At 36.0% G+C, this 19,712-nt stretch overlaps 1 protein-coding gene across 1 annotated transcript; it reads left to right on the top strand.

Annotated features, from left to right (window-relative positions):
* Window positions 1-9,407: 9,407 nt before the first annotated feature.
* On the top strand, window positions 9,408-19,186 carry LOC145556478 (putative 1-phosphatidylinositol-3-phosphate 5-kinase FAB1C). Its single transcript, XM_081618140.1, has 11 exons — window positions 9,408-11,112; window positions 11,643-12,428; window positions 13,041-13,194; window positions 13,290-13,634; window positions 13,894-14,622; window positions 14,757-15,088; window positions 15,249-15,375; window positions 15,464-15,628; window positions 16,090-17,496; window positions 17,586-17,852; window positions 18,634-19,186. Exons 1-11 carry the CDS (start codon window positions 10,565-10,567, stop codon window positions 18,886-18,888), a joined length of 5,115 nt encoding a protein of 1,704 aa, XP_081474266.1. The 5' UTR covers window positions 9,408-10,564; the 3' UTR covers window positions 18,889-19,186.
* Window positions 19,187-19,712: the final 526 nt, after the last annotated feature.

The raw sequence follows: 19,712 nt of genomic DNA, 5'->3' as shown, positions 1-19,712 counted from the left end.
AATCTTGTTGGTGACTCTTTTGCTCTAGTTTCCTTCCCTTTGGACTCCACCATATTTAAGTGTATGATCACAGTGGGGCTCAGTGTGGGATGCTTGAAATATTCCCTACAATACTCGATCATTTTGTATTATGATATTGTTAGAAAAAGTTAATGGAAGTTGTTTTTCACTGACATGTTCTTAATGAGTGCCATTTATGGCACTCATTTGATAAGTATTTCGGTTGTTTTTACCTTCTTTTCATAACTTTCTTCAATAATAAATGTTTAGTTTTATGCATTTTCTCCTTAGTTTCCCTTTTCTCTCTTATTTTGTGTTTTCATGGTTTTTCTAGTATTTTCTCCTTTATTTGTCCTCTTTTGTGGTTGTATATTGTACGAGGTTTGGGTCTTGATATTGGTGGTTTTCTAAGTTGGAAGATGCATTTGGAGCAAGCTTATAGCATTGGGAAAGCTCAAGATGCAAAAAAGTGGATGCTCCAAGTTCTAGCTCTAGCGTTCTCAAGCCGCGCTTTCATGAAATCTCGGTGTTGAACCCACCGTCAAGTCCATTTGAATCTGCCATGATTAGTGACTATCATGAAGACCTTACGAGCGCACGAAGTTACGAAGCGTCGAAGAAACCCAAAAGAACGCGGGCGCGTTGCCCAGCTGCGCAGGCGTGCATGCCACGTGCACAGGCGCACATGGCACCTGCGCGAGTGCGCATGGCACATGCGCGGGAGCGCACCCCTGCCCACGCAGACACTCCTCCCCGTTTCTGGTTTCACTCGATTTCGTTTCCGCGCCTCTTATAAATACCTATTTTTAACCCGATTTTCGGAAAAAGTTTTAGACATAACTTTAATCATAATTTTAGATTAGTTGAGATATTTTCTCTCTAGTTCTAAGGTTAGTTTAGGAGTAGTTTGAGAGAAAGTGAGAAATTCATTGGGGGTTTGAGAGATTGAAGATCTAAGGTGACAATTGTATTGAAGATCTCCATAATCAATTAATGAGGATTTATAACTCTATCTCATTTAATTGCTTTGTTTAATTTCATGTTTGTTTGATTAGATTTTAATGATTGATCTTGATTAGTGTAATTGTTTTTTTATATTTTGTTGATTTTTGATTTATTTGGTTGCTTGTTGATTTGAGGATGATTCTTGCATTGAGTAGTTGTTTGGCTAAAGATTGGGTGAAACTTGTATGATTAATTAAAAGTGTTTTGATTTGGGAATTATGTTGACTAATTGTTGAGATTAAAGTGATAAATGTAAGTTTGCATGAGTGTAATTTGATTAGGCCTTGAGAATTATGCTAGATTGCATTGTGATTTCTAATGACAAGAGCCATTGATTTAAGAATTGCAATTATCGATTGGTTTAGATTGTGATTTGCCTAGTTTGTTATTCGTAGAGACCACTAGCTTAACGATTAGGAGATAGCTCTTTAATTCCAATTGATAGCTCTTATCATTAGTCTTCATAACCATTGATTGTCATGTTTTTCCCAAATTGTTGCAATTATCATGATTACTGGTTGATCCCCATTCCCTAGTGTTTCATTTGTTTGGTTATTTGTTTTAGTAGTTGTCTAGTGTTACCTCTTCACCCTTGACTTCGACCTAGCTTAGGCACACAATTGAAAGCACTTGAACATAACCGTTCCTAGTGGTTCGACCCTTAACTTACCTCTATACTTATATTTAGGTTTGTTAAATTAAGTGATTATAAATTTTGTTTGGCTTAGGGAGGATAAGTCAACGACCTAGTTTCCCCCTTGTCAGTTCTCCATTTTCATTAGAAGACGTTGGCGTTGAAGATCTCATGTTGATATAACAACTAAGTCGCGTCTCCAAAAATCTTTTGACTTTGTCAAGGATATCCACCTTGGCGAGCTCGCTACTTAGATTTCTAAGTTGTAGGGAATATTTCAAGCATTACCCCTAACTTGAACCCCACTGTGATCATACACTAAAGTACGGTGGCGTCCAAAGGGAAAGAAGATAGAGCAAAAGAGTCGCTAACAAGTTTTTTAGGAACTTGTAAACCGTTCACGAGGTGAAGGTTACACCCCTTAACGATCCAAGAGATCGTCAACTCCATAAGGTCTTGAACCAAATAGGGTTCGGGGATGAAGGTACAAATCCAACCTAAAAGAGATTGAACCTGCCTTAATAATAGGCCTCTACTTTATTCTGATCGTATTTATGTGCGCTTTCTAGACCTGGCAAATGGGTCATTCGGGTCGGGTATGGGTCGGGTCAAAAGATTATCGGGTCAAGTTCGGGTCGGGTCGGGTCATTTCGGGTTTCGGTTGATTTTGGGTCGGCCGATAATCGGGTCGGGTCGGGTCGGGTATCGGGTCAACACTTCGGGTCGAGTTCGGGTCGGGTCAAGTTTGGGTCGGGTCAGTTTGGGTCGGGTCAATTTTCGGGTCGGGTCAGGTCAATTTTCGTGTCAACTTCTAGTCGAGTCATATTCGGGTGATTCATTGGGTTAAATTCAACTATGTATATATATTTATTTATTTATTTATTTTTTGACGAAAAACTCACTATATTTATTAAGGCTATTTTTTTTATGGATTATAGTAATTGTTTGACTTTTATTAACCTTTTTTTTTTTTTTTTTGTGTTTAGAATTTTAGACTGAGAATCACTTTCAGGATCTCCTGAACCTAAGAGGGATGCTATAACTAATTGAGTTATACCTCACTCTCTTATTGATCTTAGTTTTAATATGTACTCTTATTATCATTGTCATTGTTGTAATAATTTCTTTGAATTATTCTTATACCCCCTCCGTCCCAAATTACTCTTAACGATTTGACATTTTACACTATTCACACATCTCACTTTGACCATCTTTTTTAGCTATTATATGAAAGTCAATGTAGTCATGTAAGATGTTGTTGGGTCTATTTTAATGTATAATTTCCTAATATAAACTTTTTATAACTTATATAATTATTTACTAAAAGAAGTTAAAGGTCGGGTCATTTTCGGGTCGCGTCAACTTCGGGTCTCGGGTCAACTTCGGGTTGGGTCGTTTCGGGTCTCGGGTCAACTTTGGGTCGGGTCATCTCGGGTCGGGTTGTTTCGGGTTGGGTCATTTCGGGTTTCGGGTCAAGGTCGGGTCAGTTCCACTTCGGGTCGGGTATGGGTCGGGTCGGGTTAATTCAGGTTTCGGGTCACTGGTTTCGGGTCGATTTCGGGTCATGGGTCGGGTCATTCGGGTCGGGTCATCGGGTCTGGGTCAGGATTGCCAGGTCTAGCGCTTTCTGACTAACATACAATCAATAGGTTTAACCCTAAACCTGTTTATCTATGTTGGTTGAATTTAATGCACAAATAAAACTATTATTGAATCACTTGAATTATAATCAAATTAACCCTAAACAAGATTATTAATCATCTTATTAAGCGTGATTACAAGTACAAATTCCCTTTAAACATGCATAAAAGGCGTGATCAAGCAATAACAATAAATAAGCATCAAGCAACATAATAATAATCATAAATTATAACAATCATAATTATGAAAATATAATCATAAATAAAATAATCATCATCAAAATGATAATAATAATAATATTCATAATCATGTTAAAGCATAATAATAGCAAGATCCTAGGCATGATACTAACAAGATTAATAACAAACTCTAACATGTCACTAAACAATAAAGATCAAAACTTTAACCCTAACATGATACTAACAATCATAAATATTAGGAAGAACATAAAAGGCATCATAACAATCATATGTAGTATTAAAGTTACCCTAGACATGATACTAGGAATCAAAATAACAATCTAAGCATGATTTCTATATCATAATATCAATTAAACCATTAAAGTACTTACTTGGATGCCTCGTATTTCTTTCTAATATCAAAATACACGCGTTAGTAATTTCAAGGAAAATAATAAACAAACAATTAAATTAAAATAATTTTAATAGAGATTTGGGACCAAACCCTGATGAATCATATTTATATAGAGTTTATAGGCACGTTTATGCTAGTTTTATAATTGTTTTTTGAGTCTTTTGTTGCTTTTTAGGTCGCAATTGCATAAGTTTTCCATTTTATGCTCTATTACGCTTCGTTTGTGTTTTCTTAATGTTTCAGGTAGTTTCCATAACTATTTAGACGCTTTCGGAGTGGTTTTGGAAGAATCGGACAATGAAAGGATGAAAAGTTGATGAATTGATGTCGCTCAATGAAGGATATGCATTTGTGGAAGCTTAGTATGAGATTAATATGTATGAGAAATGAAAATAGCATCCACAAGGGTCGTTATGCACTTTACGGAAATGAATTTGAGTTAGAAACGAAGAAAAACGAAGGTTTGCAAAGTATCAAAAATGACATTTGTTCACTCTTTTGATCATAACTCGAGTTTTATAGATTGGATTGAAATGATTCAAGTTGCATCGGAAACTAGACTTGAAGAGCTTTCCAATGATAGGTCACACGCCCCGAAGCTTCCTAGAACAGAATTTATGAGCATTTGAATCCAGACGTTGCAGTCAGCCACCCGCGGGATCTTGCTGCGGGTTTGTCCCGTGCCCACTCGAAGGCTGCTGCCGCCACTGCCAGGGCGCGGGAACCACCCTGCGGCCGCGGGTTCTGACGAGCAGCCAAAGCAGCCACGTGTAGCTCGTGTTCTCGACTTCTCTTGCGGATTTATGCCACGTCATCTTCTATCATCCAATAATATTGCAACTTATGTATATATTATTTTCTTATTTTTTTTCTTTAATTATTTTTTAGATTAGTTTTAGGATAATATAAATACTCAAGGATATTATTTTTCCCTTATGCTTTTTTATGCTTTTTGTTATTTTACGTTCTTTTGAGTTTTCTCTTGAACCCTAGTTTCTCGTGGCATCTCCATGGATTTTTCCATGGATGATTCTTGGGTTTATTATTTAAATTCATTGAGGTATTTTATTTATATCTCTTATTTTTAATTATGTTTTATTCCTTAGATCTAGTTTTAATTATTTTTTCCATGTTTGAGTAGTTTATTTCTAGGGTTTAGGAATCCATGTTTATACAATGAATCTTGATTGATGTTTTTAATATTTTGATTATTGATATCTCTAATTGATAGTGTTTTCTTATTAATCTTGCAACTTGATCAATTGTTTGATTAATTCTTGTTAATAAGAGTTTGAATCGAAAGATCTTACTTTTAGAGGCTTACCTACAATTAGCAATTCTGATTATGTTAGCGACCGAACTGCATATGTTGAATTGAGAGCGTTAAGACCTGACCGTAGGCTTAACAATTGCTCTAGATAATTAATTGATTGAATTGTTATTGATATTTGATAGATTTAGAACTATAAACATGGTGAACCATAACCCTAGGTCTTTTTATTAATTATTTTTTTCCCTCTTTTAATTTAGACTATATTTTCATCCCAATTTCGTGACATAGTTTAGTTTCTCCATACGTTAGAAGTTAAATTGAATAACCATCTCTCTGTGGATTCGACCCTACTTACCCTACTACATTGTTAGTTGGTTTTGTTAGGAATTTATTTTTGACAGGTGTACGACAACCTATCAAACCCTCAGAAATTAAAACCTTTCACGTCTAGGGCGAAGGCAACTTCGAATATGACTAGGTGTATCTAAGTCTTGCGAATGCGGAATTTTGTATTTGAGAGAAGGCTAGTTTAGAAAAGAGAGAGAGTATAATCAAGAAAATCTTGATGAGAGTTGGTGAGAATTGGTGAAAACTAATGAATGAAAACGGAGTTTTTACGACGTTATTTATAGAAAAAATCAGCCAAAAAGATAAAACATCAAAAACAGAGTTCTGACGCAAAAAACCAAGTTAGCGCCAAACGTTGACCTTAGCGCCAGACGCTAAGGCTAGCGCCAGGCGCCAAGCGTAGCGTCAGGCGCTACTGGCGTTTGGCGCTGACTTAGAAATTCACGCGTATTCTTAAAATCAGATAGAAATTGCCGTACAGGAGGATAAAATCGTATTTTTCCTCAAAAATGTTCTTTGATCTTAATTAAAACTCTAAAAAGTCAACAAAAGTCAATTTATCAATGCTAATTGAATTAGGAATGAAAAGAACCTTCTAGAAGAATTTAGAAGACTAAAACCATTCCTAATTGCATTAGGAATGATAAATCTATATTAGGCCCTCCTCTAGATCATTGGGCCGCATATAAGGCTCAAACCGGGCCCAGTTTAGTAATTTGGCCATAACTTCCTCAATATTCATCGGAATTGGGCTTATAATATATCGTTGGAAAGCTCTTTTCAAGCCCTATCCAACTACACTACTATTGGACCCATATCATGGACCAACAAAACTGGATTGGCCGTTTTCTTAAAATAGGTTTTCAAAAACAGAGAGAAGAGAAAAGAAATTAAAACTTATCCGCAACACTAAACTTTCCACACTTTCACTTCATTCGATTACGATTCGACGTGAAAGGTACTCATCACTGGGTTTGGTTTTGGGGAGACACAAATGGGTGTCTACATAAATTAATTAAATCCTCCTTTAATTTGCTGAAGATGGTTTCGACCTCCTCGATGACCTCTCTTAGCGACTATTTTATTTGTGTGTAGCCGCGATATTTTTAATGAGCTTAAGAGGTTAACGACCACTTCTTTGTTTGGGCTATTCAAGTTCATAGGCCATCAAGAGCCCGAGCAGATGAGGGGTTTCTTTAAAGCATGGAAGAACCACTCGTTAGAGATTATTAAGAGTATTTCGTCGGAGGATTTACAAGGGACGGTGTAGCTTTGTGTTGATAGCTTAGTGAAATGCAAATGATTCATGACACTGGGTTACGTCAACCATACATTTGTTTTCGCCCAATTTTCTATTATATCACACATTGGCATAGATATTGTAAGTTAAAACTATTGAAAGAACAATAACAACCAAAAGGTTAAAATGATGGTTAAAGCCCGTGATTGATTTACATATTTTATATATCATGCCCTTGCTCTCACATGAGAACATGTTGGGCTTCAAGTGTGGATTGACATGAGTCGTCCCTCTATACCTAGTTGCTTAATATTCTTCTTTGAAGGGGGGGGGGGGGGGATGGTATTTGAGCCTATAACTTTTGTGTTACGTTGACTCTAATACCATGTTAGAGGACCAATTCAGCCAAAAATTTAAGTTGATGGTTGAGACCCTAAAATATCATGCCCCTTATATGAGAGCCCGTTAGGCTTGAAGTGTCGGTGCAGCATGAGACCCACCATACCTAACGCTTAATATTCCACTTTAAAAGAAGAGACGGATGAGATTCAAATCCGTGATCTTTGTGTCACGTTGACTCCAATACCATGTTAATGGACCAATTAATTCATTAACAAAAACAAATGCTTGTAGTCAAGACATGTTAAAATTGAGTGGCAAATAGTCATTGCTTATTTTACTATGAGGTCTATAGTTGAGCAAAACTACCCAATAAACCGAAAAACTGATCTGTAACCGTTCCGAAAATTAGGGTACTCGATCCGATAACCATAACGGTTTAGGTATTCGTTTCGATAATTTGTTGTCAGGTATGATTATTGGGTATCATTTTTAAATTAACGATTATCCAATCCGATAAGCATTTTTTTTTGTTTTTTTTCCTACTTAAATCTATTTTTCCAAAATCTAAACTCTTACTTGACTTCATAATCACTTTATAATATCAACGATTATTAATATTATTACTAATTTGGTCAAGATCATGTGGTATTATTGTTAATTAATGCTAAATGATATCCTAATAACTACATTATTAAGTTTAATTATCATTATTGGATATCTTATTGGGTACCCAATAACTAATCCGAAAATCCAGGTTCCCAAACTCCAAGTACCAGAACTTATTGGTTCGGTTTATGGATATAAGTTTTAGTATATTGATTATCAGTTACCCGTACCATTAGTACTAACGGTATGGTTACCCGAACCGCTAGTGCTAACGGTACGGGTACCTGTCCCGTGCTCACCCCTGTCTATAGCTATATACCTTATACTTTGTATAATTAAAAAAAAAAAAAAAAATGTCCTGTCTCTGCTAATTGGTAACACCATGCCTTGTGCAATTAGTGAAAAGGCCGTTGATCAAGATAAATTTCTATTGTTTTGGCTGATAAATTTCTTAAAATTTAAAGAGTTTTCGAAAAGAGCAGTAATATTCATAGCTTATTTAATTTAATGACTATAAATTGTTGTTTTGTAGCCCTTGTGGCTTATCTAGTTATCTTATTACCCCTAAAATTAAATATGCCTCCACCTGCACTTTTTGAGGGTCATTTAGGGCCTGTTTTCATTGACTGAACTCAGCTAAACTGAACTGAATTGAGTTGAACTGAACTGAATATTTTATAAGAGAAGGAAATTGGGAGCAAAACTGAACTGAGCTGAACTGAACTAAACTGAACTGAGCTGAACTGAACTGAGCTGAACTGAACTGAATTTCAACGTAAGAGAACAGACCCTTAGAGATTTATCCACCAAAAACTTACCACATATAGTATTAGTAATATGACATTTCCATTTTAATGTCAAAAAAGAAAAAAAAAATGACATTTCCATTTAAAAAGTATTAGTCAAGTAATAGAAACGAAGTTTTTTTTTTTTTTTTTTTTTTTTTTTAAATTTTTTTTATAGAAAATTAAAGATCATGTCATATTAGACTCTAATATATATTTTACTAGATGAAACCCGTGCGCTGCACGGTTTGTTTGAATTTTTGTAAATGATATTTTTAACAATTTTATCCTAAAATTCTATCCAAATTTGATTGAAAATAGAATTCTAAATTAACTTTTTTTATCCTACAAATTGAATTCTATATAACTATATCCTATGTGGCGCGACACTTGGCGAAAAGTTGGAACGCCAAGTGTCGATATCTCGTCGCCTGGCTAAAAGTTTAGCTTTATATATTAGTTATATGATATAATATGATATGATATGATATGATGTACTACTAGTAGTATATTAGACTTTATTAGTTAGGTCTGATGCTAAATTACTCTTTAATCAATCTCTCCTGGTGTGTCTTTTAGTTTGGATTTTTTTTTTCCTTTTGGTTAAAATTTGTTTAATGTAATTTTTTTAATAAGGTAAATAAAAATTGAGTAAAATGGAAATTGCCTTAATTATACTAAATCAATATAGCAAGAGTTTATTTTAAAATTATATTGACATATATTGGAACTTAAACAACCGTAAATTATTACACGGGACCTAACCTAGTTACATTAAAAAGTAAGGTGTAATTGAACAAGTATACGAAGGAGGGAAGGTATAATTCAAAAAAGGAAAGAAAACGATGGATTAAAAAAATTCCGTTTGTAATAATATTTCATAGACTATAACTTTGTTTTCCAATAAAACATCATAAAAAATAAAATAATAATATTAAAAAAGTGCCATAAAATAACCCATTTAAAACATAGTAGCAGAAGAAGATTGAGAAATAAAAAATTTTCAAAAAGCGTCAACTGTAAGAAGAGAGAGGAGAGAGAAAATCAAGGGAGGAGAGAGAAAACCGCTAATGGAGGAGTGCTAACCAAGAAGAAGATACAGGAAATACTAGCACTACTAAGCTCAGATAACTGGAGTGAGAAAAAGAGGAGATAGAAAACTGTCATTTTTGTGGGTTTTCGAGCTTTTTTCATCTTCATCAATGGCGGTTGCAGTATCAAGCAAAGCTAAACAAAGTAGAGGAGGAAGTTTCATTGTAATCTTCATTTTTATTCTTTAATATCTTTTTTTACTTTCCTTCTTTTCTACACTTTCCATATTTTTACTCAATCTCAATTTATTGCTCATATACAACACCACTTTTTCGATTTAATTTATTTTCTTCCTTTTTTATTTTTTTGTTTTGGAGTTGAATTAATTAATACCCAGATCACAAATTGATCTTCTATGATGGGAAAAAAGCTGTATTGATTAGTCTCACTTTTTTTATTTTCTTTCCATATTAGTGAAGATTTTCAATATTTTTTTGCTTTTTTTTTTTTTATATATATATATATTTGGATGCTGCAAACTTTTCTGGGATCAAATCTGGAGGATTCTGGTATTGGTTGATGAATTGGGATTTTGGATATGATTTTAGTCATTAAAATGATTTAAATCATCTGGGTTGGTGAGGATTGAACTGTTCATGTGGGAAAGATCTTTGAGTGTTGTAAATAATAGGAGTATAATCATATCATAAATTAGCTGTGATTTTCCTCCTTTTTTTCAGTATTTTATGAGCTAGGAGAAAAAGGAGTATAAATTTGTTTAATTACTTTGAAAGGAGGAAGCAGAAGGAAACTTGGGATAGATCTAATATGTGAATCCCTCAATTCCTTTCTGAACATACCCCCACCAAATTTTTTCTTTGTGGGTTGGATTGGATTTTTTTCGTTGTGGATGTCGTTCGGGTTGAGTAATATACCTTGCTGATTGATTACACTTGAGGTGAATTGGGTTTTTTTTTTGGTGTTGAATTAGGTAGAGTTTTTGCTTGGTTATTGAGATTAAGGAGGTTAGAGTTGTGTAATAAACTTGGTGGTGATTTCATTGGATGGGAGTGCTTAATAGCAGTCCTTTACAAGATCTCATTGATAAGTTTAGGTCTTGGGCTTCTTTGGGCAAAATCACTACCTTTTCTTGCTCTTCTGATATGGATATGGTTGAGAGCTCTTGTTGCCAGTGTGAACTGAAGTTTTCGGAGTCGTGCCTCAAGTATAGCTGTCTAGGCTGTAAAAGGTTGTTGTGTGCCTCTTGTGTTCGCGGGAGTGGTGCTCGTGTTGTTATTGCTACATTTAGTGGTAATAGAAATGGTGATCACCTGGAGAAAGTTATTAAGGCCTGCAAGTTCTGCTCTAAGCCTTCTAAGAGGCATATTGAAAAAATCTATCCCTCAGAGTCTCCACGGGCAAGCCCGGAGCCTCTATCACCTCCTGCCGATTGTGATGATATAAGAGGCAACATAATTGCTGAGAGAACTGAAGACGATTGTGTTTCTCATACAGTTGGGTTCCAGGATCATAACATTTCTTCTCAGAATGTGAGCAGCAGCAGGATGTTGTCTTATCCATCACAAATCTCTCTTCACCATTCTCCAATACAGTAAGCCTTTTCTTTTTTAAGAGATTATTTTGTGCCTGGAGGTTCATTTTTTTTTTCTTTCTTTAGAAGTTCAGTACTGTTGTTGAGTTTACATGTGATGATTGAATTTGTCCAAGTATGAATGCTCCCCCTCCCCCCAACAGTAAAAAGAACAAAAAAAATAATAGATGATTTAGTGTGGGATGAGTAATTTGCTACACTAATAACTGTTAAAAGCTGTTTATGTTCAAAGTACATCAGAATTTGTTTGATAAAATGTAACTCAAGTATTTGGTGTAGTGAAAAAAGTTGATCTGCTACTCGAATTGGACAATATTTGGGAAAAAGTTTACTCAGAAATAAGAAAGAAAGGAAAACTCAGTTTAGAGGACATCAGGGTTTTATTTGAACAGGAAAGATAGCTGAAAGTCATAATTGGACGCCAACGAACTCAGCAATTAGGTCATAAAATTAATGAATTCTTGTATGCTATTTCTTGTGGCCTTTTGTTTGCTGTATTTCCTTGATAGTTTTTTTCATGTTGGATATAGGAGTGATGAAGAACCAGAAGAGTCTGGGAGGCATTTTTTCAGCTCAACTAGTGAATATTGCCATGACAGTTCAGACATAGACACTAGTAGTCTTAGTTTTAGGAATGAGTGTTATAGTTACAGGTCAGCAGATTCGAGTCCCTTAGATAGCCCCTCTAGGTTCAATATTAATACACCTAGGGCTGGGTGCCCTGTACAGCAAACAGTAGGTGGAAGCCCTAAACCTCAGCATGATTGTCCCTCTAGTGTGGCCGTTTTAAAAAGGCTTGACAGAGGGACTGGCAATCTTGCAAATGTTGATGGCAGATTTGATGAAGTCACCATCCTTGTCAAAGAAAATGAAGAGCTTCCTAAACCTTTGGATTTTGAAAATATTGGTCATATTTGGCATCCTCCACTTCCTGAAGATGATAATGATGAGGCAGAAAGAAATTATTTAGAATATGACGATGATGACGATGATGTTGGAGTATCTGGTGGTGTCTTCTCTTCTACTGTCAGCCTTTCTGATTTATGTCCTGCAAAAGAAAGCCACAATGAGGAGCAGGGGAAACCCTTAAGGTCTGCAATTCAAAGTCATTTCAGAGCTCTTGTATCACAGTTATTACAGGATGAAGGCGTTGAAATTGGAAAGGAAATGGGCAGTCAAGATTGGTTGGAAATTGTTAGTAATTTAGCATGGCAAGCTGCTAATTTTGTCAAGCCAGATACTAGCAAGGGAGGCAGTATGGATCCTGGAGACTATGTGAAGATTAAGTGTATTGCATCTGGAAGCCCAAGTGAAAGGTATGTTTCAAAATTGTTTATTGATGTCAGGGCAAATTGAAAGTTCTTATTTGGTATTGAACTGCTATTATGTGAAGAATAACTCAGATTTCAAGATCAAGGTTACCAAAATTACAAATCAAATAGCTATAACTTACATAAAATGCAAATTTTTAACTGTTATGTGATGCACAGACATGCAAGATGCAACATTATACACATAGTTAAATTGTATTATTCTTAGTTTTAAATTATCAAAATGAAGTAAAACTAATGGACGAAAAATCAATACATACGCTGGACTCTTAGAAGTTGCTTAATAGAGACGGATGAGAAGATAGTACTTAAAGCTGAACTGTTGGTATATTACTTTTTTGCTAAAGGTGCATAGATTTTTATTACTAAATTATCAATTTTAGGGTTGATGCTTGATGGAATGAGAATAAAATGATCATATTTTTGATCTTAATTAATCATATCACCTGTGTGATTTTAATAGTAATTCAAATCGGTTAGTTGATTTTGAATTTGTATAAACATCATAGATCCTACAACTTCATATCCTTTGTCGTATCCCATTGTTTTTCTGCTGTCGTTCTTATATTTGATTTTTGGTTTTTTTGTTTTCCTCAGCACCCTGATAAAGGGTATAGCATGTACAAAGAACATTAAACATAAGAGAATGACTTCTCAATATAAAACCCCAAGGTTATTGCTCCTAGGTGGATCACTAGAGTACCAAAGAGCTCAAAATCAGCTGGCATCATTCAATACATTGCTGGAAGAGGTATTTAATTATTTTTTTTATTCTTATTTGTATGCGTTTGATCCAATATGGTTTTTCAAAATGTCATAGTTATTTCTACTTTTTGATCTGAGCAGGAGATGAACCATCTGAAGGTGATTGTCTCAAAGATAGAGGCCCATCGGCCAAATGTCTTACTTGTTGAGAAAAGTGTGTCATCTTATGCACAAGAATATCTACTTGAAAAGGAGATTTCTTTGGTTTTGAATGTTAAAAAGACTCTATTGGAGCGAATAGCAAGGTGCACAGGGGCTTTGATAACTCCCTCTGTTGATAAAATTTCAGTGGCTCGACTTGGTCACTGTGAGCTTTTCCGGTTGGAGAGAGTTTCTGAAACACTTGAGATTGCTAATCAATGCAATAAGAGACCGTCTAAAACCTTGATGTTTTTTGAAGGTTGCCCTAGACGGTTAGGTTGTACGGTAATATATTTTCTCTTCTCTGCTTTATTTTTTGCTCTTGAAATTTGAAAATTGCAGGGCGCCTTGAGTGGGCCTGTATCTTTCTTTTCATGTGGAAAGTTATATATGGATTCATGTCAAAATAGTTTTTCTAGACAAAACTATCTATCTTTGATTATAGAAATTCAGTGGCATGCATAATCCAGTACAAAAATTGGTGACAGAAAAAAAAAATGATTTTGATTGGGTGTCGTAAATTCTGATTTTCTTGTTCATACAGATCTTGCTGAAGGGTTTATGCCGGGAGGAGCTGAAGAGAATCAAACATGTGGTTCAATACTCAGTTTTTGCAGCTTACCATTTGTCCTTGGAAACTTCTTTTCTTGCTGATGAGGGTGCTCATTTACCTAAAATGGCACTTAAACAATCTTATTCTGAACAAACAAAGATAGTTGCTAATAATGCAACATCGACTCTCTCTTGTTCTGATGCAGTTGCTCCTTCAAAGCAGTCAAGTGATGTGGTAGCTTCCTCTGGAAGATTTGTAGATAAGATGGAGAGCAGTCAACAAGAAGTATCACTTGAGCTTCTTAGTTCTTTGTCAGGTTTCCCTGTTGATGCTACTACCGATAAGAAGCTACCCCACATGCTTACGGATGGCTCATTGCCTAATGCAACTGTTGAATCTACATCTCCTGCATGTGATAACTACATACTTGGATTCAGTGACTCAAGTAGCAGTGTAATTGATTCTGTGCAGTCTAAATTGCATGAGAAAGTGTTTCCAGACGAAGGTAAGCCCAAAGAGATGGATAATATTGATGAAAATGAAGTTTCTGGTGACTATATTACATCAACTGAGAGTCATCAGAGTATACTGGTGTCCTTTTCTAGTCGTTGTGTAGCTAAGGCAACTCTTTGTGAACGTTCTCGACTCTTGCGGATCAGGTTTTATGGTTCATTTGATAAGCCACTTGGGAGATATCTCCGTGATGACCTTTTTGATCAGGTATTTTGTTTTACTTTTCTTTTATGCATCACTGTAAGTTGTTATGCCAGTCTACTTAAATTTGTGCTACAGTTATTTTGTTATCAACCCTGCTTTCCAGATTTAGAAGTTGACAATTCGATTTACCTGTACAGACATCATTGTGTCGATCTTGTAAAGAACCTGTTGAAGCACATGTGCAATGCTATACTCACAAGCAGGGTGTTTTATCTATAAATGTTCGGCGACTAGACAAAGAAAAACTTCCTGGAGAGCGCGATGGAAAAATATGGATGTGGCATCGGTGCCTTAGATGTGCACAGGTTGATAATGTTCCACCAGCAACCCGCAGAGTAATATTGTCCGAGGCTGCCTGGGGCCTTTCCTTTGGGAAGTTCTTAGAGCTCAGTTTCTCAAACCATGCAACTGCTAACCGTGTCGCTAGCTGTGGCCATTCTCTTCAAAGAGATTGTCTCCGTTTCTATGGGTACTGCTTTTATCATGATTGTATCCCCCCTCCCTGCCCTTTATAATTTTGGTTGGTGCCTTTGTTTCTTGGCAGGGATGACTGAAACAAGTAGAGCCAGTCTTTCGTTTGTTCCTTAATTTTTTTTCTTATTTACTTGCTCATTTATGTTTGTTCGTAGGTTTGGAAGCATGGTTGTATTCTTTCACTACTCACCAATTGATATCCTCACTGTCCATCTGCCCCCTTCAGTACTTGAGTTTAATGGCCAAAGTAAGCAGGATTGGATGAAAAGAGAAGTGGAAGATGTAAGTTTTAGATTCTTTCTAGCTCTGTGATTGTCTCTACATTATAAATAGCTTCATCTTCTGTTTCTCTTGCCTTGATTAATTACAGCTGAAGAGTAAAATGGAAACCTTCTATGCTGAGGTGAGTGATGTACTCCATGTCATGGAGCAAAAGAGTACATTTTCCAGGGGCGCTTCAATGGATTCAGTTGACTTGCATAAGCACATTCTAGAGTTCAAAGACATCCTAGATAAAGAAAGAAATCACTACCAAGTGAGTATGTAGAATATCAGTTAGTTTTCAATTTCATATTCCTTATTTAAACCCTGCATTTCTGTATTTCTAGAACCTATGAGATGAATCTTATGGGTTTGTTTCTTAGTGTCATAATCCTTCCTTCTATCAGTCTTTCATATTGAAGTGATTGAACATGTCACTGATAGACTTTGATTTATGTTTCGTAGTTCTATCATGCTAATGTCTAAGAAAATCTTTTTGAATGTACATGTATTCATTAATTTGTGTCCATTAATTTCATAGTGAAAAACCTGTCTAGTTTCTAAGCTTGGTTTGTTTTATTACTGATTCAAAGGGAAGGTGTCAGAAAGCAATTGACATGCAAGTTTGGATGAAACATTATGAATGTATTTTGTAACCCTGATTCTTGTTCATTGCCAAATTAGTAGGCTTGATTTAGTTAGTGGATGATTAATGCTATAATTTGTTATTTACAGGATTTACTTCAACTGGCTATGGATGACAATCTACAGTTGGTTGAGAGATCATTTGACGTTTTGGAGCTAAATCAACTGCGTAGGTCTCTTTTAGTTGGTTCTCATACATGGGACCGTCGGTTTTATTCTCTGGATTCTCTCCTCAATTCTGGAAGTTATAAGCTGGAGGGTTCAGGGGATATTGGGTCTCTTGCTGAGCTGAAAGAGTTGAAGAATGACCTAGTTAAGGATTCCAAGTTTCTTATTGATCGAGCGGAAGATGAAGGGCACACCGAATCTCACTCTCTTGAGTATCCCAGTTCAGATACTTTACAACATTCACAACAGGAGGAATTGTATGTGGACGGAGATATAACATTTAGTGATAAATCTTCAGAGACTCTGCATTCTCCTGCATCTAATTTGTCAGATAAAATAGACTCTGCATGGACTGGCACAGATGTAGACGTAACTGAAGCTGCTCCTGTAAGCCAAGTAATCCAAGCTGATAACCTGCCTCTTAAAAGATTGATGGGTCCAGCAAGGGTGTGTTCTTTTGACTCTGCTATGAGATTAGAAGAGAAGTTACTCCGAAGGTTGCATTCTGCATCACAACTCTCTGCTGTCAGGTCCTTCCATGCTTCTGGAGACTACAGAAATATGATTAAAGAGCCCACTCCAAGTGTTATGAGAACCTTTTCACAAGTTATACCGCACGAGGCTCAATTTATGCCTTCCTTTATCTCTGCATCTCATATGTTTGAAGGTCCTCGTTTACTACATCCACAAACAGGCCAAAGCGATTTGGTTATTGCTGTCTATGATGATGAACCTACCAGTGTAATATCATATGCCCTTTGTTCGACAGAGTATGATAATTGGATCTGTGATAAGTCGAGCCAAAAGATAGCTAGCTGGAGTGGCAAAGATCTCCAGAGAGAGGATTCTGCAGTTTCCACTTTTTTATCCTGGCAGTCTATTGGCTCACTGGAATTAGATTACATCAACTATGGAAGTTACTGCTCTGAAGACTCTTTATCAAGGACTAATTCATCGGTGAATGATCAGAAGCGATCTCCTCACCTGCAGATTACTTTTGATGATGATTCTTCAGCTGCTGTTGGGAAAGTAAAATTTTCTGTTACTTGTTACTTTGCAAAGCAGTTTGACATGCTTCAAGAAAAATGTTGTCCCAACAAATTGGACTTTGTGCGCTCTTTGAGCCGTTGTAGAAGATGGAGTGCACAAGGGGGAAAGAGTAATGTGTACTTTGCGAAGTCCATGGATGAGAGGTTCATAATTAAGCAAGTGACAAAGACAGAGTTGGAATCTTTCCAGGAGTTTGCAGCGGAGTATTTCAAATATTTGAATGATTCTCTAGACTCTGGAAGTCCAACTTGTCTTGCCAAAGTGCTTGGAATTTTTCAGGTTGGGCATCTTTTTTCTTTTGTACCTTAGCTGTGTAATGAAGTTGTGAGGGAAGTGAAACTCCTGATCTCTTGTGCTTTTTATGACAGGTTACTGTTAAGCATCTAAAGGGCGGGCGTGAAACAAAAATGGATCTGATGGTGATGGAGAATCTCTTTTACAAGAGAAATATATCCAAGATTTATGATCTCAAGGGCTCTTCTCGGTCTCGTTATAATTCTGATACAACAGGAGCTAACAAAGTGCTTCTAGATATGAACCTCCTGGAGACATTGAGAACAAATCCCATTTTTCTTGGAAGCAAGGCAAAAAGAAGATTAGAAAGAGCTGTCTGGAATGATACATCGTTTCTGGCCGTAAGTTGCTTCTGCCTTTGTTATATTCGTAGTATTATCTAATGTGGTTCAAGTTCAGTATATTACCAGGCCTTCACTTTATCGTACCAATTCTTAACACACTTTTCACATCGGACTAGTTGCAATGAAGGTGCATAATTTTAGACCTCACTAGATTGCCATTGGCAGGATCCACATGAGCTGCTGCTGAACATATCATTTTTATTAGTTACTGCTATAATATTAAGATATTGTTAGCCCAATGAGTATCAAGTTCTCTTTAGTTGATTTGACTTAATTAGTTTATAAAATATGATATTGAGTGACACCTCCTGAATTGCTGTTAGTTAGTATGAATATTGCTGATTAATGCATAGGAATGATCCAGTTTTGTCTTATTCAACTCTAAAACCGTTATACCTATTAGGCTATTATGATCCCTAGTTCAAGAATTTAGCAAATTTTAAGTCGAGTATATATTTGGTCCTGGCAAACTAAAGACTTTTCTGTTGGTTGATAAATAGTACGACATTAACATTTTAGCAATACATCTTTCATTCTGCTTGAACTGGAGGAATGCAAAGTGCATAATGGAAATTGGCAGTTACAATTTAATTGTCGTGTCACCTTCAGGGCTCAGGATTGAAATAAAATTTGTTTTTGAAACACAAATCACCTTTTGCCTTCCTAGGTGACCATTTGCCCTGCTCCCTCTCCTCTCCCCTTGAAAACAGAGAAATATGAGACATGCTCCCATGGCAGAAGTGTCAAAGGCTGACACCTTCTTCTTGTTTATTTGCAGTCTGTTGACGTTATGGACTACTCGCTGCTAGTGGGCGTGGATGAGGAGCGGAAAGAGCTAGTACTTGGTATAATCGATTTTATGCGACAGTATACATGGGACAAGCATCTCGAAACTTGGGTAAAGGCTTCTGGTATCCTCGGCGGTCTAAAAAACGCCTCACCAACCATCATCTCCCCAAAACAGTACAAGAGAAGATTTCGGAAAGCAATGACAACTTACTTCCTCACCGTACCCGATCAATGGTCATCTTGAGTTCATTTTCCTTTTTTTTTTTTTTTTTTTTTTTTTTTTTCCCACTTCCAAATGTGATTCTTTTCGGTTCACAAATCAGCTGTTTAAGTTAAGAACAAGGCAGGTGATTCTTGTGATACCATGATGTTCATTCCTCCTTGATTCGAGCTCTAGAGGACTCCATTTTTTCCTTTTACATTTTTCTTATGTTCTTTTTTAAAAAATTGAACGGGCACAAATGTAGCCCAACAGAAAAAGTGTTAGATACATTGAGGGAAAGAAAGCATGTGCAAAGTTATGATAAATGAAGGTTGGTTCACATGAATGGGTTCCATTTATCTAGGAATTAAGTGTATGATGTAGGGAATGACAGAGCGTTCTCTCTTTCACTTTTTAACGTTACAAAGTTAGACCCGATTCCTTTGGATCTTACAACGTGGGAGCGTCGTGCCTTTCAAAACTTATGTGCTGTTTTTTTAAATCTTTTTTCTCATCTTTTCCTTTCTTTGACAATGAGCCAAGAAGAAGCTACTAGATCAATGACCAACGTTAATTAGCAACAAGCCAACTATTACGGTGAGATATCATTGAGAACTAAAGAAGAATACATAAAAGAAAAGGATGAAATTAATCTTAGGCTTATTAGCCTTAATATACATGAACATGGTTACTTATTGTGTTTAAACTATATTATGCTAATTTACTCTTGAGATTTTTGTATCAAATAAATTAGAGGCAAATGACAAAAAACTTACTTCCTCTGTCTATTTTAAGTGCTTCGGGTTGACTAGGCACGTATGGTCACACAACTTTGTTAGAGCTTGAGTATTTTTATTCCTCAGAAT

This window comes from Chenopodium album, chromosome 1 (genome assembly GCF_948465745.1).
Source record: "Chenopodium album chromosome 1, dcCheAlbu1.1, whole genome shotgun sequence".
Lineage (NCBI taxonomy): Eukaryota > Viridiplantae > Streptophyta > Magnoliopsida > Caryophyllales > Amaranthaceae > Chenopodium > Chenopodium album.
This window is presented reverse-complemented; position numbering and strand designations above follow the sequence as displayed.